General features: G+C 41.4%; 1 protein-coding gene across 4 annotated transcripts in view; it reads left to right on the top strand.

Annotated features, from left to right (window-relative positions):
• The window catches only part of clstn1 (calsyntenin 1), a 43,705-nt gene that overhangs the window by 20,586 nt on the left and 4,899 nt on the right, over positions 1-18,220 (top strand). For 2 of the 4 annotated variants that reach the window (XM_047363874.1, XM_047363881.1), the window contains 14 exons: positions 1,749-1,957; positions 2,788-2,937; positions 3,139-3,324; positions 4,964-5,212; positions 5,953-6,074; positions 6,167-6,329; positions 7,951-8,001; positions 8,973-9,130; positions 10,000-10,148; positions 11,017-11,261; positions 12,823-12,993; positions 13,221-13,366; positions 13,510-13,645; positions 17,389-17,573. In XM_047363874.1, coding sequence (XP_047219830.1) covers positions 1,749-1,957; positions 2,788-2,937; positions 3,139-3,324; positions 4,964-5,212; positions 5,953-6,074; positions 6,167-6,329; positions 7,951-8,001; positions 8,973-9,130; positions 10,000-10,148; positions 11,017-11,261; positions 12,823-12,993; positions 13,221-13,366; positions 13,510-13,645; positions 17,389-17,573 — 2,320 coding nt within the window. The remainder of the gene's footprint in view (positions 1-1,748; positions 1,958-2,787; positions 2,938-3,138; positions 3,325-4,963; positions 5,213-5,952; positions 6,075-6,166; positions 6,330-7,950; positions 8,002-8,972; positions 9,131-9,999; positions 10,149-11,016; positions 11,262-12,822; positions 12,994-13,220; positions 13,367-13,509; positions 13,646-17,388; positions 17,574-18,220) is intronic. The other 2 variants (XM_047363890.1, XM_047363899.1) reach the window with 1 other exon arrangement.

The raw sequence follows: 18,220 nt of genomic DNA, 5'->3' as shown, positions 1-18,220 counted from the left end.
CGTTTAGTCAGATTTAATGTCAGGCATTGAGAAAGAATAACTTTTATTTAATGGATGTAAATGATGTGACTACACATCGATGGTAAGCAGAGCCAGAGCACCTAAATAACACAGCCTGGATAATACTGCATCTACTCTGTCATGTTTTACGAGGTTTGTTCTGAGCCAAAGTGCAGATGGAGACTTTGGGGGAGCATGGTGAGTTAAAATGATTTAATAAAAAAACAAAAGCATGCAGCTGACGAACGAGGAGAACAGAGCAGGGAGTACGGACAGAGAACTGGGCAGAACAACGTGGAGAAAGCAGGCTTGGTAACGGAGAGCAGAAAGGAAGGTAAACAAAAGAAACCAGTAGAGAGCAATGAGAAACAGTGATTTTATATACTGCAGCAAGGTGGAGAAATGACAAGCCAACCAGATGAGCCTATCAGAGGAAGTGAGTTGCAGCTGAGGCAGAGAGAAGGGCAGAGCAGCTGAAGGAGGGAGACTAATTATCCAGGAGAGAGCAGAACAAAAATACAAGGAAACCCAGGGAAGAATCTAACAGGAAGCAACTCTAGATGTATAAGGAACACTAGAATAAAACACAAAAGAATGAAGTGATAAGGAAAACACCTACCAACAATAAGCTTAGGGAAATAAACTTTGAGATCTAACGAACACAGTGAGCAACAAAAATCCACAAAATATGGGCGCGGCGCTGATGGTGTAGGGGCGAAGGCGCGCAACCATATGCAGAGGCTATAGTCCTCGAAGCGGCTGTCCTGGGTTCGAGTCCCGGACCTTCCGACATTTGCTGAATGTCTCGACTTCTCTCTACCCCTCTTTCCTGTCTGCCTACTGTCAAAAGGAAAAATACAAAATAAAAGGCCACTAGTGCCGAAAACATATCTTTAACAAAAATAAAATCCTCAAAATACAAAAGAAAATCTATTGTAATTCAATAAATTGCGTACCTCTGGTTTCAAATCAAATCAAAAGGTAAATAAACAGTTGTTGCTTATTGTTGAGCTGTTCCGGGTGTTCTGTGTCAGATGAGCCATGTATTTATCTGGGATCATGTTTGCTACAACTTGGGTATTTCCTCAAATCCGTTTACAGAACAAAGCAAGATTTCATGCATTTATTAAGAACAAGTTTCCCATTGACTGGCATTTTGAACATAAATTATTGAATTTGTTTCTTCATTTTGCTGTAGATGTGACGAAACAAAGTCAAAAGACAGCTTCATGCTAATATTTTTGTTTAGTCACACAACTTTAAACTGTTTTAAACTGTATTAATTACTTTTATGTGACTTTTTACAGTGTAAAAGTGTTAAGAAATAATAATTAGAATGAATCAATTTCTTGAATGCTTTCTTGAATTAGCTGTTTCTGACTAAACAGAGGATAAGTCTACAGACATGGTCCCGCAGAGTGCTGCTTAACTTGAAACCAGCTGATACCCACAGGCGTCCTTTAGTGGCACGGATGCAGCCGGATAACAATGTTTAATGCAGAATAAAAGCTAATTAGTTTGCTGCTCTTTTAGGCTGTTATAAAACAATCCAAACATAAACTGAAAGTGAAACAAATTAGCTTTTTTCAATTTGAATGATACTTTTGGTATTAAAGAGACAAAGATAACCACTTGCCAATGATAATCACATAAATAATTCCTTTAATGTCCTTTTCAAGGTCAAATTAAACCTCATTGTTGGAAATCTAGCTGATAAAATGTTCCAACTGATATCCTGTTCCTCTCAGGGCGACCGTCCACATCCAGGTGAACGACATCAACGAGTACTCACCAGTGTTCAAGGAAAAGACATACAAAGCCACCGTCATCGAGGGGAAGAAGTATGACAGCATCCTGAAGGTGGAGGCGGTGGATGCGGACTGCTCCTTCCAGTTCAGCCAAATCTGCAGCTATGAAATTGTGACACCTGATGTGCCGTTTACCATCGACAAAGATGGTGAGGATAATTCATGGAGCGCCCTCATCCCTTTGCCTGTTTGAGAAAGATTATATTGACACAGATTACATGTGGACACAGTGACACCACAAGGCTTTCATTTAAGATTCAGCACCTATAATAACAGCCTTCTATAAACATCATCCAGGGTGATCTCTGATTGTGTCTGTTACTCACATTTCTTTGTTGAAAAATAGCACCAGATCTATCAGATAAAAAGGATCTAAAGACAGTTCAGAATCTTAACTCAACAGTTTCCATCTATTTCTTGGAATCCAGGGATGCTACTCAGTCTGGAAAAGTCTTAAAAAGTGTGGAGGAATTTGATTCTGGATAATCATGGACATAGAAAGGAGAAGATGAAAAAGTATTTGTATATCCACAAGCCATTCCCTAGTGTTGGGTCCATCCATCCAATTACAGTTTATGTTTTTTAGGCCTAACCTCCATACAGTTATTTACTTCATAGTGAAAGTTTGAATTTATGCTTTAAAAATGAGTCAGACGTGGACTCAAATCTCTGGAAATTTGAGTCAGGAATAGTTTGGAAAATATGTGGGAATCCTGTTAGTCCGTTCTTGCCCATAAACCTTATATTTTTTTAGTTGCTTGTATAAATAACGTTTAAGTGTATCAGGTTAAAGAAGACCAAATTCAGCATATCACCAACGGGTATTTATGGCTTTCTTGTCTTTGTTTTTTACCTAAATGATTTCTTAATTTTACATTTGCTGCACCTTTTTAATTTAGTCAAAAATTAAAAATTCTGTTTAATTGTAAAGTGGTCAAAATGCTATGTTTTATTCCCCCTTTGTTATTGTCTTTATCAGGCTTTATTAAGAACACAGAGAAGCTGACCATTGGCAAGGAGCACATGTACAAGTTGACCGTGACCGCCTACGACTGCGGAAAGAACCGAGCTTCTGAAGACGTGTTGGTCAAAATCAGCATAAAGCCCACCTGCAAACCCAGCTGGCAAGGTATCAAAGCTCACCTTTCCTTGGTTCTACAGGAGTGTCTTTGTTGACACTCCTACACAGATTAGCATTGTTATGAAACTCCTTTAAGCTTTCAGGCCTTTTATCACTGATAAAAGCACGCCGTGTTGACAGCTCACCACAAATAACAGCTCCTTTGAGGAAGATGTCTTAATTCTCTTCTGTTTCTCTCCTGGTTCTCAGGCTTCAATAAGAGGACTGAGTATGAACCGGGCACAGGTAGCCTGGCCCTTTTTCCCAGCATGCACTTGGAGACCTGCGATGTGCCAATCACCTCTGTCTGGGCCAGTATTGAGCTGGAAACCAACCACATCGGAAAGGGCTGTGACCGTGATACCTACTCTGAGAAGTCTTTGCACAAGCTGTGTGGTAAATATATAATCCAACTCAAAGTAGTGCCTAGTTGTGAATTGGAAAGGAAATATTGCTTGGTTTTCGGTATTCTTACACACGAGAAACTTGAAAGTGTGTGTCACCCTCTTGTATTCGGAGGCCCTTTATTAAAATCCAGTGCAGCCAATTTTCCTTCAGAAGTCGCTGCATTAGTAAACCTGTGTGTAATTTAAAACAGCTTGAATCCAGCTGTTTTCTGAAAGCCTCAAAGGTTTATTGGAGAACATTACTCAATACAACAACATGAAGACCAAGGAACACAGTGGAGAGGTAAAGGACGAAATTATGGAGATGTTTAAAGTAGGTTTAGGTTAGACAATATCCCAAAACCCAGACATCTCAGAGCTCTGTTGAACCCACCTTCTGAAAGAATATGGCACAACTTCAGACCTACAAAGAAATGGATGTCCATCAAAAGTGAGTAGAAGGAGAGCGGAGGCACATGATTATTCTGTGGGAGCTGCTGAGGTACACCGCTCAGGTGGTGACGACCACAATATTTCAATTAAATTCAGTTTTATTTATATAGCGCCAATTCACAACACATGTTGTCTCAAGGCACTTCACAAAAGTCAGGTTCATTCCAATTAATCCTAACAATTGAACAGTGCAGTCAGTTAGTTATTTATTCAAATTGGATCAAAAGTTTTTTTATCTAAGGAAACCCAGAAGATTGCATCCAGTCAGTGACTTGCAGCAGTCACTCCTTCTGGATGAGCATGTAGAGACAGTGGACAGTCACTGGCGTTGACTTTGCAGCAATCCCTCATACTGAGCATGCATGTAGCGACAGTGGAGAGGAAAAACTCCCTTTTAACAAGAAGAAACCTCCAGCAGAACCAGGCTCAGTGTGAGCGGCCATCTGCCACGACCGACTGGGGGTTTGAGAGAACAGAGCAGAGACACAAAGAGAACAAAGAAGCACTGATCCAGAAGTACTTTCTATGGGAAGGAAAAGTAAATGTTAATGGATGTAGCTCCTTTAGTCGTTTCACCTAGAAATAAAGAACAGATAAACTCTGAGCCAGTTTTCAAGGTTAGAGTCTGAAAGAGAGCACATAGAGTTTGTTACAGTTAAGCTCAGTCAATTGCCATGTCTAGGAGAGAGAAAGGGTTAAACACTGAAAGACAGGGCTATGTGGATCATCGGTAGAGGGTGAGCATTAAGTTGTTGCCAGCAGAAGCTTGGACAATGCCCCTCTCCAGAAAGGTGTCACAGGTAGACACAAAGTCAGGCCAGGTGTAGCTTCTAGGAAGAGAAAAGAGAGAACAAGGTTAAAAGCTGAAATAACAGCAAATAATGCAAAATTGGAGAGTAGTGTGAGAATGTAGCGAAGAGGGTGAAAGTGGTCGTTATGTCCTCCTACACAATACCAAGCAAAGTGGAGGGCATGTCTTCCTGCTCGCTGTCAGCTGCATCTCTATTTACGTCTCAAGTACACCAAGATGAAATAAAATATATTTTACAATGTGGTTGTCCTAAAGGACCCAGAGGTCACTAACGGTCTGTCACCTGGTGTCGATGTAAGGGACATGAATCCAAATGAGAATCGGTTGCAGGATTAGGTACTTTGATGATCACAAACTGAGCTTGAACTATTTTTCTCTCTTTTAGGAGCCAGCACCGGCACCGTGGAGCTCCTTCCTGCACCAAGCAGCTCTGCTAACTGGACGGTAGGACTGCCTACAGATAATGGACACGATAGCGACCAGGTATTCGAGTTCAATGGGACCCAGGCCATCAAGGTGCCCGATGGTTTGGTGAACACCAACCTGAAGGAGCCCTTCACCATCTCTGTGTGGATGAGACACGGACCCGGGTCCCACGAAAAGGAGACCGTCCTCTGCAACTCTGACAAAACAGGTAAAGGTCTGGGATAGTCTTTCACCACTGACACATCTGCAGAAAAACAGCTCTGCTCTGTTCAGGACTACAAAATGCATTTGAAAACAAAGACACGATTATCCGGTAGCTACTAACGAGGTCGAACCTGTGACAAGCTCTCTTGACATTACTGCCACACACATGGGTCTGTTAGCTCGTCGGATTAAAATAGCCATTGTATCTCTGGCTCAGACTGAGACTGCAGCTATAATCAGTGTTTGCGTTAAGCTGGCTGCCTAGTGCAAATAAACCGTCATCCTTTATGTATTTTCTCTCTCACCTCTGCTTGCTGACCACTTTATTTTGTTTTAGAGGTTGAGTCAAAACTCGCCTTGATCTTATTCGCTGTAAAATCTCTGATGCGATCAGTGAGCAGGCGGCGGCTCATCAGCTTCGCATTGGCTGCTTATATAAGAAGGATTACATCAGAACGGCTGCGCCCGGGACAGGATGCTCCCATACTAGTGATCTCAGCACACCATCCGCGACCTCCGTTTAGCACCGAGTCAGGGAAGCATGAATCCCCCTTTTATGGTTCACCACACGTTACGTTTTGGTCCTCTAATGAGAACAAAAGCAACATCTCAAATTTTTGCAAGGAGTGTCCGTTTACAAATGCTGTTTTTTATAAATGAAATTAAGCTGTGGTTGCATTTCCAAGAGATTAAATGGAGAATAGGTTCTAAACCTAAACTTTTCCCCTTACTTTCTACCTACAGATATGAATAGACACCACTACTCCCTTTACGTCCACAACTGCAGGCTAATCCTTCTCCTCCGCCAGGATCCATCGGAGGCAGAGAACTACAAACCAGCAGAGTTTCACTGGAAGCTTGACCAGGTCAGCTGCTTCTCAAACCAAGCTCTGACCCAGTTAGGAGAAGGATCATCTGTGTTTACAGCTCTTCATTTCTTTTGCTGACGTGTTTATAGGTGTGTGACAAAGAATGGCATCATTATATGCTCAATGTGGAGTTCCCCACTGTTTCCCTGTTTGTGGATGGGACTGCCTTTGAGCCCTTCATGGTCACAGAGGACTACCCACTGCACCCTTCTAAAATTGAGACTCAACTCACAATTGGTGCCTGCTGGCAAGGTAGACCCTCTCATTTATGTCAAGTTATCTTGTTTGGCAAGCTTTCATAGTTTATAACAGGGGTCTCCAGCTCCAGGCCTCTAGAGCCATCGTCCTGCAACTTTTAGGTACATCTCTGTTCCAGCACACCTGAATCAAGTGAAAGGCTCCTTACCAAGTTTCTGCAGAACTTAATGACATGCTGACAAGTTAATTCCCTCATTTTATTTAAGTGTGTTGGAGCAGGGATGCATCCAAGCATCGCAAGACAGTTTCTCTTGAGGACATCAGTTGAAGACTTCTGGTTTAGTTTCATTATTAAAAATGTAAATGTTTTTATTAATAAATGTAAAAGTATCCATACCCCTTGAACTTTATCACACCTTTTGTTGTGTTTCATTGGGATGTGATAGAGCAAGACAAAGTAGCCTATATTTTAAAGTCTGAGACAACACTTTGCATCTTTTGGGGCACGTCTGCCAGCTTTGTACATCTAGGGACTGGCAGTCTCAACCCTAGTCAGATTGGGTGGAGATCATCCATAAGGGTTAATTTCTTAGTCTTACCATTGATTCCGAGTTAGATTTAGGTCTGGGCCAGTCTGTCGTGTTAGCTCAGACTGTGTGTTTAAGGTTGTTGTCCAGCTAGAAGGTGAACCTCGCTTCAGTCAAGTCCAGTCCTTAGCAGCCTGTAAAAGATTTTTTTACAGAATCGCCCATCCACTCTGACCAGCCTCCTTGTCCCTGCAGCATTACCACAGCATGATACTGCCATCACTATGTTTCATAGTTGGGGATGACGTGTTCAGGGTGATGTGCAGAGTTAGTGTTCCAGCAAATATAGCATTTTGCAAGTAGATCAAAAGTAAAATTTAAGTCTCATCAGAACTGAGTGTCTCCTTTGATATGTTTCCTCTGTCCTCCACATGGCTTAAACTGCAAACAGGATTTCTTGAGGCCCCGGGTTTGTGGAGTGTATGATTTGTTACGGTTTATCCATGGACCTCCTTGCTACTTCTGTGATACTTGCTCACCCAGCTTGTGAGTTTAGCTTGACAACCATGTCTTTTGTACATTTGCCGATATGCTCTTCTCTCTTTTGGACTGAACATGGCACTGTTAGATGTTCAAGATTGGGGTATTGTTTTAGTGTTTAGCCCCGGTTTAAATTTCTTCACGTTTGTTCACTAATGTACTTTAACAAACCTCTGAGGTCTACTTAGAAAAGCTGGATTTATGCTGTAGTTAAACACAGGTGGACTCTGTTGGTGACTTTTGAAGGCAATCGGTAATGCTAGATTTTATCTAAGGGGTATAATGGGGGCTGAATTCAAATACAAGGCACACTTTTCAAAATGTTGTTTAGAAATCTCGAAGCTAACCTCAAAACGGTTCGAGGGGTGTGAATGCTTTTACAATGCACAGTATTTTATGTTTGTGTATCACACAGTTTTTAATGATAAAATAGTACAAATATTCTAGTAGTCTGCTTTATATTTTGTCAGTCAACAAATGTTTTTACTCCTCCTGGGAATCTCCAATGACGCAGCATGACCTTATTCTGTAGCATCTGAATCTCTCCTGCAGACCCTCAACCTTCCTTCCTTTCTCTTTCCCTGATCTCTTGTTTCCGTCCATTACAGAAAACTCAGGACATGACAATGACACTGAGACAGGCCCTGAGACCACCTCAGGTTGCTTAAGTCTTCTCCTTCCTCCTCAGATATGTCCATGTGTCCACAATGCCCCACCATGCTAACACCTAAACTCCATATTCATACCATTTGAACTAGAATGACAGAAACATTCTAGATGCAAAAAGATTGTTCTTGTTTATCGATCCTCTTTGCAGCATGACCAGCTGTGTATACGTTTTGTGATGCATTCCTACCCATCTTCCCCTATTTTCTTCATCCTCTTTTTAATATTTAGTTTAAATCTCCAGCAGTCAATAGGTTTGTTCTTTATTTATGCCGATACACGGTCACCAGCAGAACACATACAGAAACATAATGAGGACCAAAAAAAAAAAAAAAAAAACTCTGACCAGGCTGCATATTTTTTTCCACATTGACTTTTCTAGTCAAAGTGCGACCTTGTCAAAACGCCTTCATATCAGATAACAAACCTGCAATAGACTAAAAATACACACATCCCTGAATGCTTGTCTGACCTTAAGATGTGCAGTTTGGGGCTGCGGATCGACGGCTCAACATGAAAACAAATATAAAGGCTCAGTATTAAAGATTTTATTTGAGCAATCTCAACATTTTAGAGTTATAGAATTATGTTGTTTGTGAAAATTATCTGGGAAGAGCAGATTATTTTATTTCCCTCTTCCTTTAAGTGTCTTTGTTTGTGTTGTTGCCATATCTTTATTCACAGTAAGTTAGCAGCTCCACTTCATTGATTTAAATCTTGCATGTGCTGATGGCATACATGAACTCATCCATCATCTGCCTGTCTCATCCTCTGGGCCTCAGGCCTTTAAGGTGAAGCATACACTAACTTGCATGAACTTCATTCATGCCTGCTTTGCTCACTGAGACAGCATGCTTGCATCTTCAGCCCTGAAAACATGTGAAATCTACCGATTCACTTCTTAAGTAACTCACTTATGTTTGTGTTTGTGCCATTTTTCCATCCTTTTAACTGACGTAACAAGGCGGAAATGCCCGAATGGCTCAGTTTTTCCGAGGGAACCTTGCAGGCCTGATCATCCGCTCCGGCAAGCTGGAGAACAAGAAGGTGATCGACTGTTTGTACACCTGCAAAGAAGGACTGGATGTGCAGCTGCCTGAGGAAGTAGCTTCAGCTGTGAAGGTGAGGGAGCAGATGGACTGGTCCGTTTAAATATGCTTGCTTTTTAAAAGAGATATCGCACAGAGCATTACTTTTAGTTTTAGAGCCGATGAATTTAGCAGCGTATTCCTGAGGCTTCGGCCACCATACCAATAAAATGTGTAATTTGTAAGAACTATCTTATAAGATATCAGAACAGCACTGAAAATATATTTGTCTAGCCTTTCTAAGCTGAGCAGTCACTGTAAACAGCAGCTGCTGTTTTTCTAACCTTTTATAACAAACACAAAAATGAATACGAAGTTAACATTTAAAAATGTGATTAGCTTGGTCGGTGTGGCTAGCATTACATCAACCATAGTCTCCGTCTATATTCCCTAGAGAATACATTACCTTAACTCACGCTGCCAACATTTGTATATCCGGCACTTCAGAGAATAATTTGGTCAAAACAATAAAACCGTGCACCTTTGCTGTACTCTTTTCAGCCTTCCTGTTATCTGCTAAAAGTCTTGCTCTCTTCCACCATTTGCAGCCGGAATGAGTCACAGACATGTTGAGATCGTCGAACAATGGCTCCCTTTAAAGAGCTCTGTACATTTTTATATTTTATGTGTGAATTGTAAGAAGAGGAGGAAGTGATTAGAAGGTTTTTTGATGCTAAAAAGCTGACGGACAAGAAGTGAACAATGTGTTAATCATCTCATAATCCTTTGCTGTATCCTTTACCACTTTTTGTCAGCACGTAATTGTAAATGGCAAATCAGAAGGTCTAATGGCTGTGATGATTTAGCTTCCAGATATTACGTTTTATTCTTGAAGATCTGTTTAGACGGTTACTTTAACTTTGGGGACAAATTATGCAGACGTACTTTATTTCATTCTCTTAGGTTGATTTCAACCCCAACCAGTCCTCTCTGACTGTGGAAGGTGACGACATTGGTGCCTTTGATAAAGTCATGCAGCACATCTCCTACCTAAACTCCCGCCAGTTCCCAACACCAGGCATCAGGCACCTTCGCATCTCCACCACTGTCAAGTAAGTAACAGAAGCAAAACTTTATTTACCTCAACTTGTGTCCCATTAAACACTGACAGCAAAACATATTGTGCTTAGTTTTGTACATCTATGTATCTGTGAATGTTGTCCTGAATCATTGGAGCAAATCCTCAGACTTGCTTCTCCTCAGCTTCCTTTTCCAACACCAAGGTGTGACATCAAGAGACTAAATGACTGGCTCCAGAGTCTGTCCCTTGGCCTCACCCTGTTAGGACTTCCTGAAAGTACAGAAGAACTACAGCTCTGCTCTGAGCTCCTCTTGATGCGTTGATCTCTGCATCGTTTGAAGCTCGTTTCTTCTGAGTTCTTTTAACTGCACGATAGTCATTTCAGTTGTCTGTTAAAGAATGAACAAAACTAAAATGTCTTTTTGATTGTTTAATGACAATTTGTCCTTTCAATGTATGAGTTAATCAATAAATTGGCTCTTAAATTAATTGGAAAAACAATATTGATAGCGGTAGCCTCAGTTTGGAGTTCTCCATCTATTGAAGTTCTGGTTTCAGTGCGAAAAAGATGCAAAACCTGGAGACCCAATTTTTCCTCTTGTGAGACTTTGACACTGATGCGTGTTCGTGTTACCTGGACGAGAGTGAAAGGAACCATCTTCCAAGTCTGAATCAGAGTAATGTATCGTTGTTAAACTTCTATGCTGGTCGGAGCTTGTCTAAAAAACACGACATTTAATCAAGGGAACTCAAACGTTCTCCACACACCAGTGTCATCATCTAAAAAGTATTTTCCTCCTGTAATCATAGCAGTCCTATGACTGGACACGTATGCTAAAATGAAAGAATAGGGATACTTTCATACAGTGATTTTTGGTTATTTTTAAAATCTTCCCCAGATGTTTGAACGAGGACGCCTGCGTGGCAGTTCCAGACGCTGAAGGTTATGTGATGGTGCTGCAGCCCGAGGAGCCGAAGATCAGCCTGAGCGGCATCGACCACTTCGCTCGCAGCGCTGCTGAATTCGAGAGCCAGGAAGGAGTGACTCTGTTCCCCGAGCTTCGCATCGTAAGCACCATCACCCGTGAAATGGAGGCCGACGCAGAGTCTGAAGCAGCGGAAGGCACTGATGATGACCCCACAGGTAGGAGACACCTGGACCTCTAGATAAGATCTTACAGTTTTATAGATAATTAGCAAAATATTCAGTCTTTGTAAAAAGAATTGCACCACAAAATTGTAGTTTTTTAGAATCCTTGGGGTGTACTTGGGGTTGAAAGGTTCCACTTTGGCTTTATCTTTGTATAATAAGGATGTTTTATTAAAATTGTCTTTTAAACATGACTGTTCATGTGTATTTGTGACCAGAATAGTGTAGTTTTAGCTGTCTACATATTTGTTTATTATATGGACTGAAGGTCTTAATCTGAGCTGTAATCTTTAGTATTTGTCAGTATGTAATGTTGTTGTCTTCTTGAATAAATAACCTCAGAGGCTGAATGGGCCCACAGGAGCAGTATACAGCAGTGTAGATATACTGTAGCTGGTATTGTTAATACATTTGCCTGGAGGATGAGAGGATTGCGCAGACACAGTGAGACGGAGCGAGGGATGGAAGAGATAAGTTGTTTATTTCTGGGTGGGGCAAGCGACCAGTCGTGCCATCTGTTGGGCTTCCACATGAGTTAAGACGAGGAAGGACAATAGACAAGCTCCAAAGCCGACACAGATACGCTGAGATACACTGTGATGTTGTGAGCAGCCCGACATATGGGACAAAAAGGTCTTAGCAAGATCAGTTGCTCTTACCTGCTTTAATCTCACCCTCCTCTCATGACCAGACAGCAAACAAGGTCACAGTAGATGTTAAGAATCATTTCATTTGCTGCAAAAAAAACACAGAAAAGAGGGACTACATTTTCACGCTTTGAAACTAGAAAAAGACATTTTAGATGACCTTTTATGCAACTCTTAAATAACATAGGAACATTCACACCTATCCCCCTAACACTGTTAAGCTTCTACCTTGTTTTCCTGACATATGACGATATTCGTCAAGAGGTATACAACCAACATCACCTCTCTACGCATCTAATCCTGTAGGAAATTCAATTTGAAATCCAGCCTAAAACAAGATTATTCGACATTTAAAAAATTCTTTAGCTTGACCATTAAAGCTCAGAGGAACACGTTATACTGCACATATGCAGCACTGCTACAAAATCTACACAAGTCCTACCTAAACATCCCAGCAATGAAGGAATAATAACATCTCTTAATCTCATGCTGCGCAATGCAGAGGCTCAGTCTGCATTTAAGAAGATTCTCTCACCCTGACATACCAAATGCTTAAAGTGGCAGACACGGCAACGAACCTAACAGTATTTTTTAAACAGTTCAGTTAATAATTAGTTGACCACTTGGGGTCGGCCATAGACTGTTGAACATTCATCCCAAAATGGTGAGGTGGTCATTAGGTTTGCACATGGGATTTTAGTTTGCACATTTACCACATTTAGTTAGCCTGTTTGAGCAACAACAGCAAGGCTTTGCAGATAACCACCATTTCTTACTTGTAGAGTAATGGTGTCTGATTCTGATGAAACTCATCTTAATGCACATTTTTTTTACCTAAAGTGTGTAGTGTCCGCCCTTGGTACAGAGATGTAATGTTTTTTTGTTTTTTTTACTTGTGTTTCTTTCAGTTCAAGAGACAGTTGTGTCGGAGGAGATCATGCACAACTTGGACTCGTGTGAAGTCTCTGTGGTGGGAGATGAGCTAGACAGCGAGCATGAGAGCCTGGAGGTGGACGTTTCACAGCTGCAGCAGCGTGCCTTGGAGATGAGCTCCTCTAACCTGGGCCTCGTCATAACTGGTGCAGCACTCGACTAGCAATATACCAACTAGAAATTAGTTTGCAGAAACTTACACAACAGTGATTTGTAACAGTGTGCAAAATACAGTATATAAACTCTACTTTTGTCTGTATTTTTTCACGATCTGTTGCAAGTTCAACATATGTACTATTTATCATGAGTTGCATTTCTGAAAACCTGCTGCCTCTGCTGCTTCTTAAATGGGATGCTCCTCTGTGTTTTCCAGGTGTGAACACTATGGCCAACTACGAGCAGGTCCTGCACCTTATCCGCTACAAGAACTGGCACACCGAAGCTCTCTTTGACCGGAAATTCAAACTAGTCTGCTCTGAGCTCAACGGTCGCTACATTAGCAATGACTTCAAGGTTGAGGTAGGATTACAAAGTAGCTGTGTCACACAAAGTCAACACCTTTTAACAGCACATCAGGATCATTTTTACAAATTACTGTCAGCTTAAAATGACCGTCTTTAAAATGAGGACAGTTTACAGGTGAGGCTTTCACTTCTCTTCAGGTAAATGTGATCCACACAGCCAGTCCTGTAGAGCACGCCAACAACGCCATGGTGCAGCCCAACTTCATCAACCCTGTCCATCATGCCTCTGTGGATCTGTCTGGACACAACTTGGTCAACGCTCACCAGGCTTCAGGTACTGACATACAAGCGAAATGTATTTAATAGAAAACAAAACACAATATTGAAGCATGTTTTTGGACTTAAGCCTTGTTTTCTGCAGATTAGGATTAACTGGAGACCCCATTTGATTTTAGCTGCTCTCTCCCTCCACACCCCAACTATGTCTTTGCTTTGTGTGGTATGCACAGCCTTTATTTACCTCCATTATCCCCCTTACATATGTCAAGAAGCTCAATAACAAATATACTGAAGGCTAGTTGTGTTATACAGGTATAAACCTAAAAATTATTGATTAACTATTAATTAATACAGAGGTTGGACAATGAAACTGAAACACCTGTCATTTTAGTGTGGGAGGTTTCAAGGCTAAATTGGACCAGCCTGGTAGCCAGTCTTCATTGATTGCACATTGCACCAGTAAGAGCAGAGTGTGAAGGTTCAATTAACAGGGTAGGAGCACAGTTTTGCCCAAAATATTGAAATGCACACAACATTATGGGTGACATACCAGAGTTCAAAAGAGGACAAATTGTTGGTGCACGTCTTGCTGAAGTATTTGTGATCTATCAAGAGCCACGGTATCCAGGGTAATGTCAGCATACCACCAAGAAGGATGAACCACATCCAACAGGATTAACTGTGGACGCAAGAGGAAGCTGTCTGAAAGGGATGTTCGGGTGCTAACCCGGATTGTATCCAAAAAACATAAAACCATGGCTGCCCAAATCACGGCAGAATTAAATGTGCACCTCAACTCTCCTGTTTCCACCAGAACTGTCCGTCGGGAGCTCCACAGGGTCAATATACACGGCCGGGCTGCTATAGCCAAACCTTTGGTCACTCATGCCAATGCCAAATGTCGGTTTCAATGGTGCAAGGAGCGCAAATCTTGGGCTGTGGACAATGTGAAACATGTATTGTTCTCTGATGAGTCCACCTTTACTGTTTCCCCCACATCCGGGAGAGTTATGGTGTGGAGAAGCCCCAAAGAAGCGTACCACCCAGACTGTTGCATGCCCAGAGTGAAGCATGGGGGTGGATCAGTGATGGTTTGGGCTGCCATATCATGGCATTCCCTTGGTCCAATACTTGTGCTAGATGGGCGCGTCACTGCCAAGGACTACCAAACCATTCTTGAGGACCATGTGCATCCAATGGTTCAAACATTGTATCCTGAAGGCGGTGCCGTGTATCAGGATGACAATGCACCAATACACACAGCAAGACTGGTGAAAGATTGGTTTGATGAACATGAAAGTGAAGTTGAACATCTCCCATGGCCTGCACAGTCACCAGATCTAAATATTATTGAGCCACTTTGGGGTGTTTTGGAGGAGCGAGTCAGGAAACATTTTCCTCCACCAGTATCACGTAGTGACCTGGCCACTATCCTGCAAGAAGAATGGCTTAAAATCCCTCTGACCACTGTGCAGGACTTGTATATGTTATTCCCAAGACGAACTGACGCTGTATTGGCCGCAAAAGGAGGTCCTACACCATACTAATAAATTATTGTGGTCTAAAACCAGGTGTTTCAGTTTCATTGTCCAACCCCTGTAATTAAATAATTATTATTTGCTAAAAGACAGCAAAATGTTCTTTTCTTCAAACTAATCATGCTTAGAGATTTAGTTATTTTGGTGGATTTAATCTTGTTCTTCCTCTGGATCTGTGTTTGTCGTCATAAACAGCACAAAGCTACTGTTCCATTTCTTATGTCCAGTGCAGCATTTCTAACATTTTTAAGCGAGAAGGAGGCAGAACAAACTCATGAAACTGAGATCAATAAAATGTAATAAAGTAGAAACAAATTACATGCAGTTTAATTTAAAAAGGTTAAAATCACAAAGTTTGAAGTGGTATAAATGGTATGCCACAGCAACATATGGCTGTGCCACAAGAAAATATTTATACCACTTTAACTTTTTCCCATTTTGTCACATTACAGGTACAAAAATCAAGATATGTTTTGGCATTTTATGTGAGAGGACCAACACAAAGTAGCGCATAATTGTGAAGTGAAAGTTTAGAAGAAACAACATGTGGAAGGTGCTCTGCTTGAATGAGACCAAAACTGAACTTTTCCGACTCCATGCAAAACGCTACGGATAAATACATCAAACCGAACACACCAAGTGAAGCATGGTGGCGGCAACATTATGCTTTGGTGATGCTTTTCTTATTCTCTTCCTAGAAGCTACACCTGGCCTGGCTCTGTGTCTACCTGTGAGAGGGGAACCATCCGAGCTTCTGCTGGCAACAACTTAATGCTCACCCTCTACCGATGATCCACATGGCCCTGTCTTTCAGTGTTTAACCCTTTCTCTCTCCTAGACATGGCGATTGACTGAGCTTAACTGTAACAAACTCTATGTGCTCTCTTTCAGACTCTAACCTTGAAAACTGGCTCAGAGTTTATCTGTTCTTTCTTTCTAGATGAAATGACTAAAGGAGCTACATCCATTAACATTTACTTATCCTTCCCATAGAAAGGACTCCTGGATCAGTGCTTCTTTGTTCTTTTGTGTCTCTCCTCTGTTCTCTCAAACCCCCAGTCGGTCGTGGCAGATGGCCGCTCACACTGAGCCTGGTTCTGCTGGAGGTTTCTTCCTGTTAAAAGGGAGTTTTTCTTCTCCACTGTCGCTACATGCATGCTCAGTATGAGGGATTGCTGCAAAGTCAACGCCAGTGACTGTCCACTGTCTCTACATGCTCATCCAGGAGGAGTGAATGCTGCAAGTCACTGACTGGATGCAATCTGCTGGGTTTCCTTAGAAAGAAAAACTTTTTATCCAATTTGAATAAATAACTGAATCTGACTGCACTGTTCAATGATTAGGATTAATTGGAATGTATGAACCTGACTTTTGTGAAGTGCCTTGAGATGACGTGTTGTGAATTGGCGCTTTATAAATAAACTAAATTGAATTGAATTGAAATGGGTACATAGAACCAGGTCAAAAATTACTGCTCACACTACCCATCAAATCTCACTGAGCTTGAACTCTTTTGCAAAGAGGAATGGGCAAAGGTTTTAGTTTCCAGATGTGCAAAAGACCTGCAGCTGTAACTGCAGTGAAAGGTGGTGAAATGGCTGAAAAGAAATGCTGCATTTAGCTCATATTTGTTTGCAAATGAATTTGAAAACCATGTATCCTTCTGCTTTCACCAGATTTATGCTCTACTGTGCTGGTCTGTCACATTAAATTCATAATGAAGTTTTTGGTTGGTATAGGACAAATTGTGAAAAGGTTCAAGTGGTATGAATGTTATATGGTATTGATACGAAGTGTTAAGTTAAACTAACTGTTTAATTAGAGCTCTGGTAAATGGCAGGCATTGCTGCAGATGGATTACAGTGTATTTAGCCAAAGTAGGGCGTGCATGAAACATGCGTTGTTTGCCTTTTGCGTTTCATTTTATCACACTGGTTTGGGGATTACACTTGAGCTCAGTCTGTGACATCTGTGCAGGCCATGTTCTGAGCTCAGCCTTTTCTGGCCTATGTCATCTGCTACACTCACAAATATTCCCAGTCCAGAATAGGGACCCTATCGTGATCACGTTGGGGAAAGTGGAGCAGTTTGTCGGGAGACGGGAAAAGCTATTTAAAGAAAACACACATCATGCGCAGCTCTGATGCAGCATGGTGCTGCTGTCCTTGAAATGTTCTTGCACCTTCCTGCATAAATGTAGAACGCTTGTGTCGATTTAACCTGCTGCTTTCTGATTCCTTCTGTGTTCGCTTCCTTGCAGTGGTTCCCAGTGCTGCCACCATTGTCATTGTTGTGTGCGTAAGCTTCCTGGTGTTCATGATAATCCTGGGCGTGTTCCGCATCCGAGCTGCACACCAGCGCTCCATGAGAGACCAGGAGAGCGGCAAGGAGAACGAGATGGACTGGGACGACTCAGCCCTCACCATCACAGTTAACCCCATGGAGGTAAAATATAGGGAAATAAAGGTGCAGCAAAGTAAAATGAAACTAAATGTTTCACCTTTTAACTAAAGATTTAGAGTTGCTTAGTTATTCTGTGTGATGCTGTGACTGTGTCCTAGTTTCTGTCTAAGCCCTGACAATTGGACGTCCTGTGGAGATGGTGGGGGGGACATCGTTGCAGATATATCAAGTAATGTTACGTTGGAAACAGGATTGAAATAATTACTTCTTTATGCTTTTTGACCATTTATTGGCTCCAGCCAAGAGAAGCAGATTTGTCGTCCCATTAAAGCCCCGAAAATGGATCCGAGTCAGCGTGTTGGTAGTTATAAATATATGTATAATAAAACGGTTTTTAAAAAGGTAAACCACCTTTTTAAAAACCGTTTCTGAATAAGCAGATATTTATGAAAACATAAATGTACTCCAAAACTTTCTCAAGCATTAGCAAAGACTTTTTAAATATGATTTTATTTCTTTTTCTGCATTTTCATCCCTGTCTATTCGTTAGTTTATCCAACTAAATACAGCTGTGTTGGAAGTTGTATGAAATGCTGTGAGTTTCAATCTGTTGAGACTGTTTAGGTTCAAAATAGACCTGTGGTTTACAAAAACACGTAAAATATCAGGAAAAACTGCATTTAAAAGAC

This window comes from Girardinichthys multiradiatus, chromosome 1 (genome assembly GCF_021462225.1).
Source record: "Girardinichthys multiradiatus isolate DD_20200921_A chromosome 1, DD_fGirMul_XY1, whole genome shotgun sequence".
Taxonomy (NCBI): Eukaryota; Metazoa; Chordata; class Actinopteri; order Cyprinodontiformes; family Goodeidae; genus Girardinichthys; species Girardinichthys multiradiatus.
Note: the sequence above shows the minus strand (reverse complement) of the source record. Positions and strands in the feature narration are given on the sequence as shown.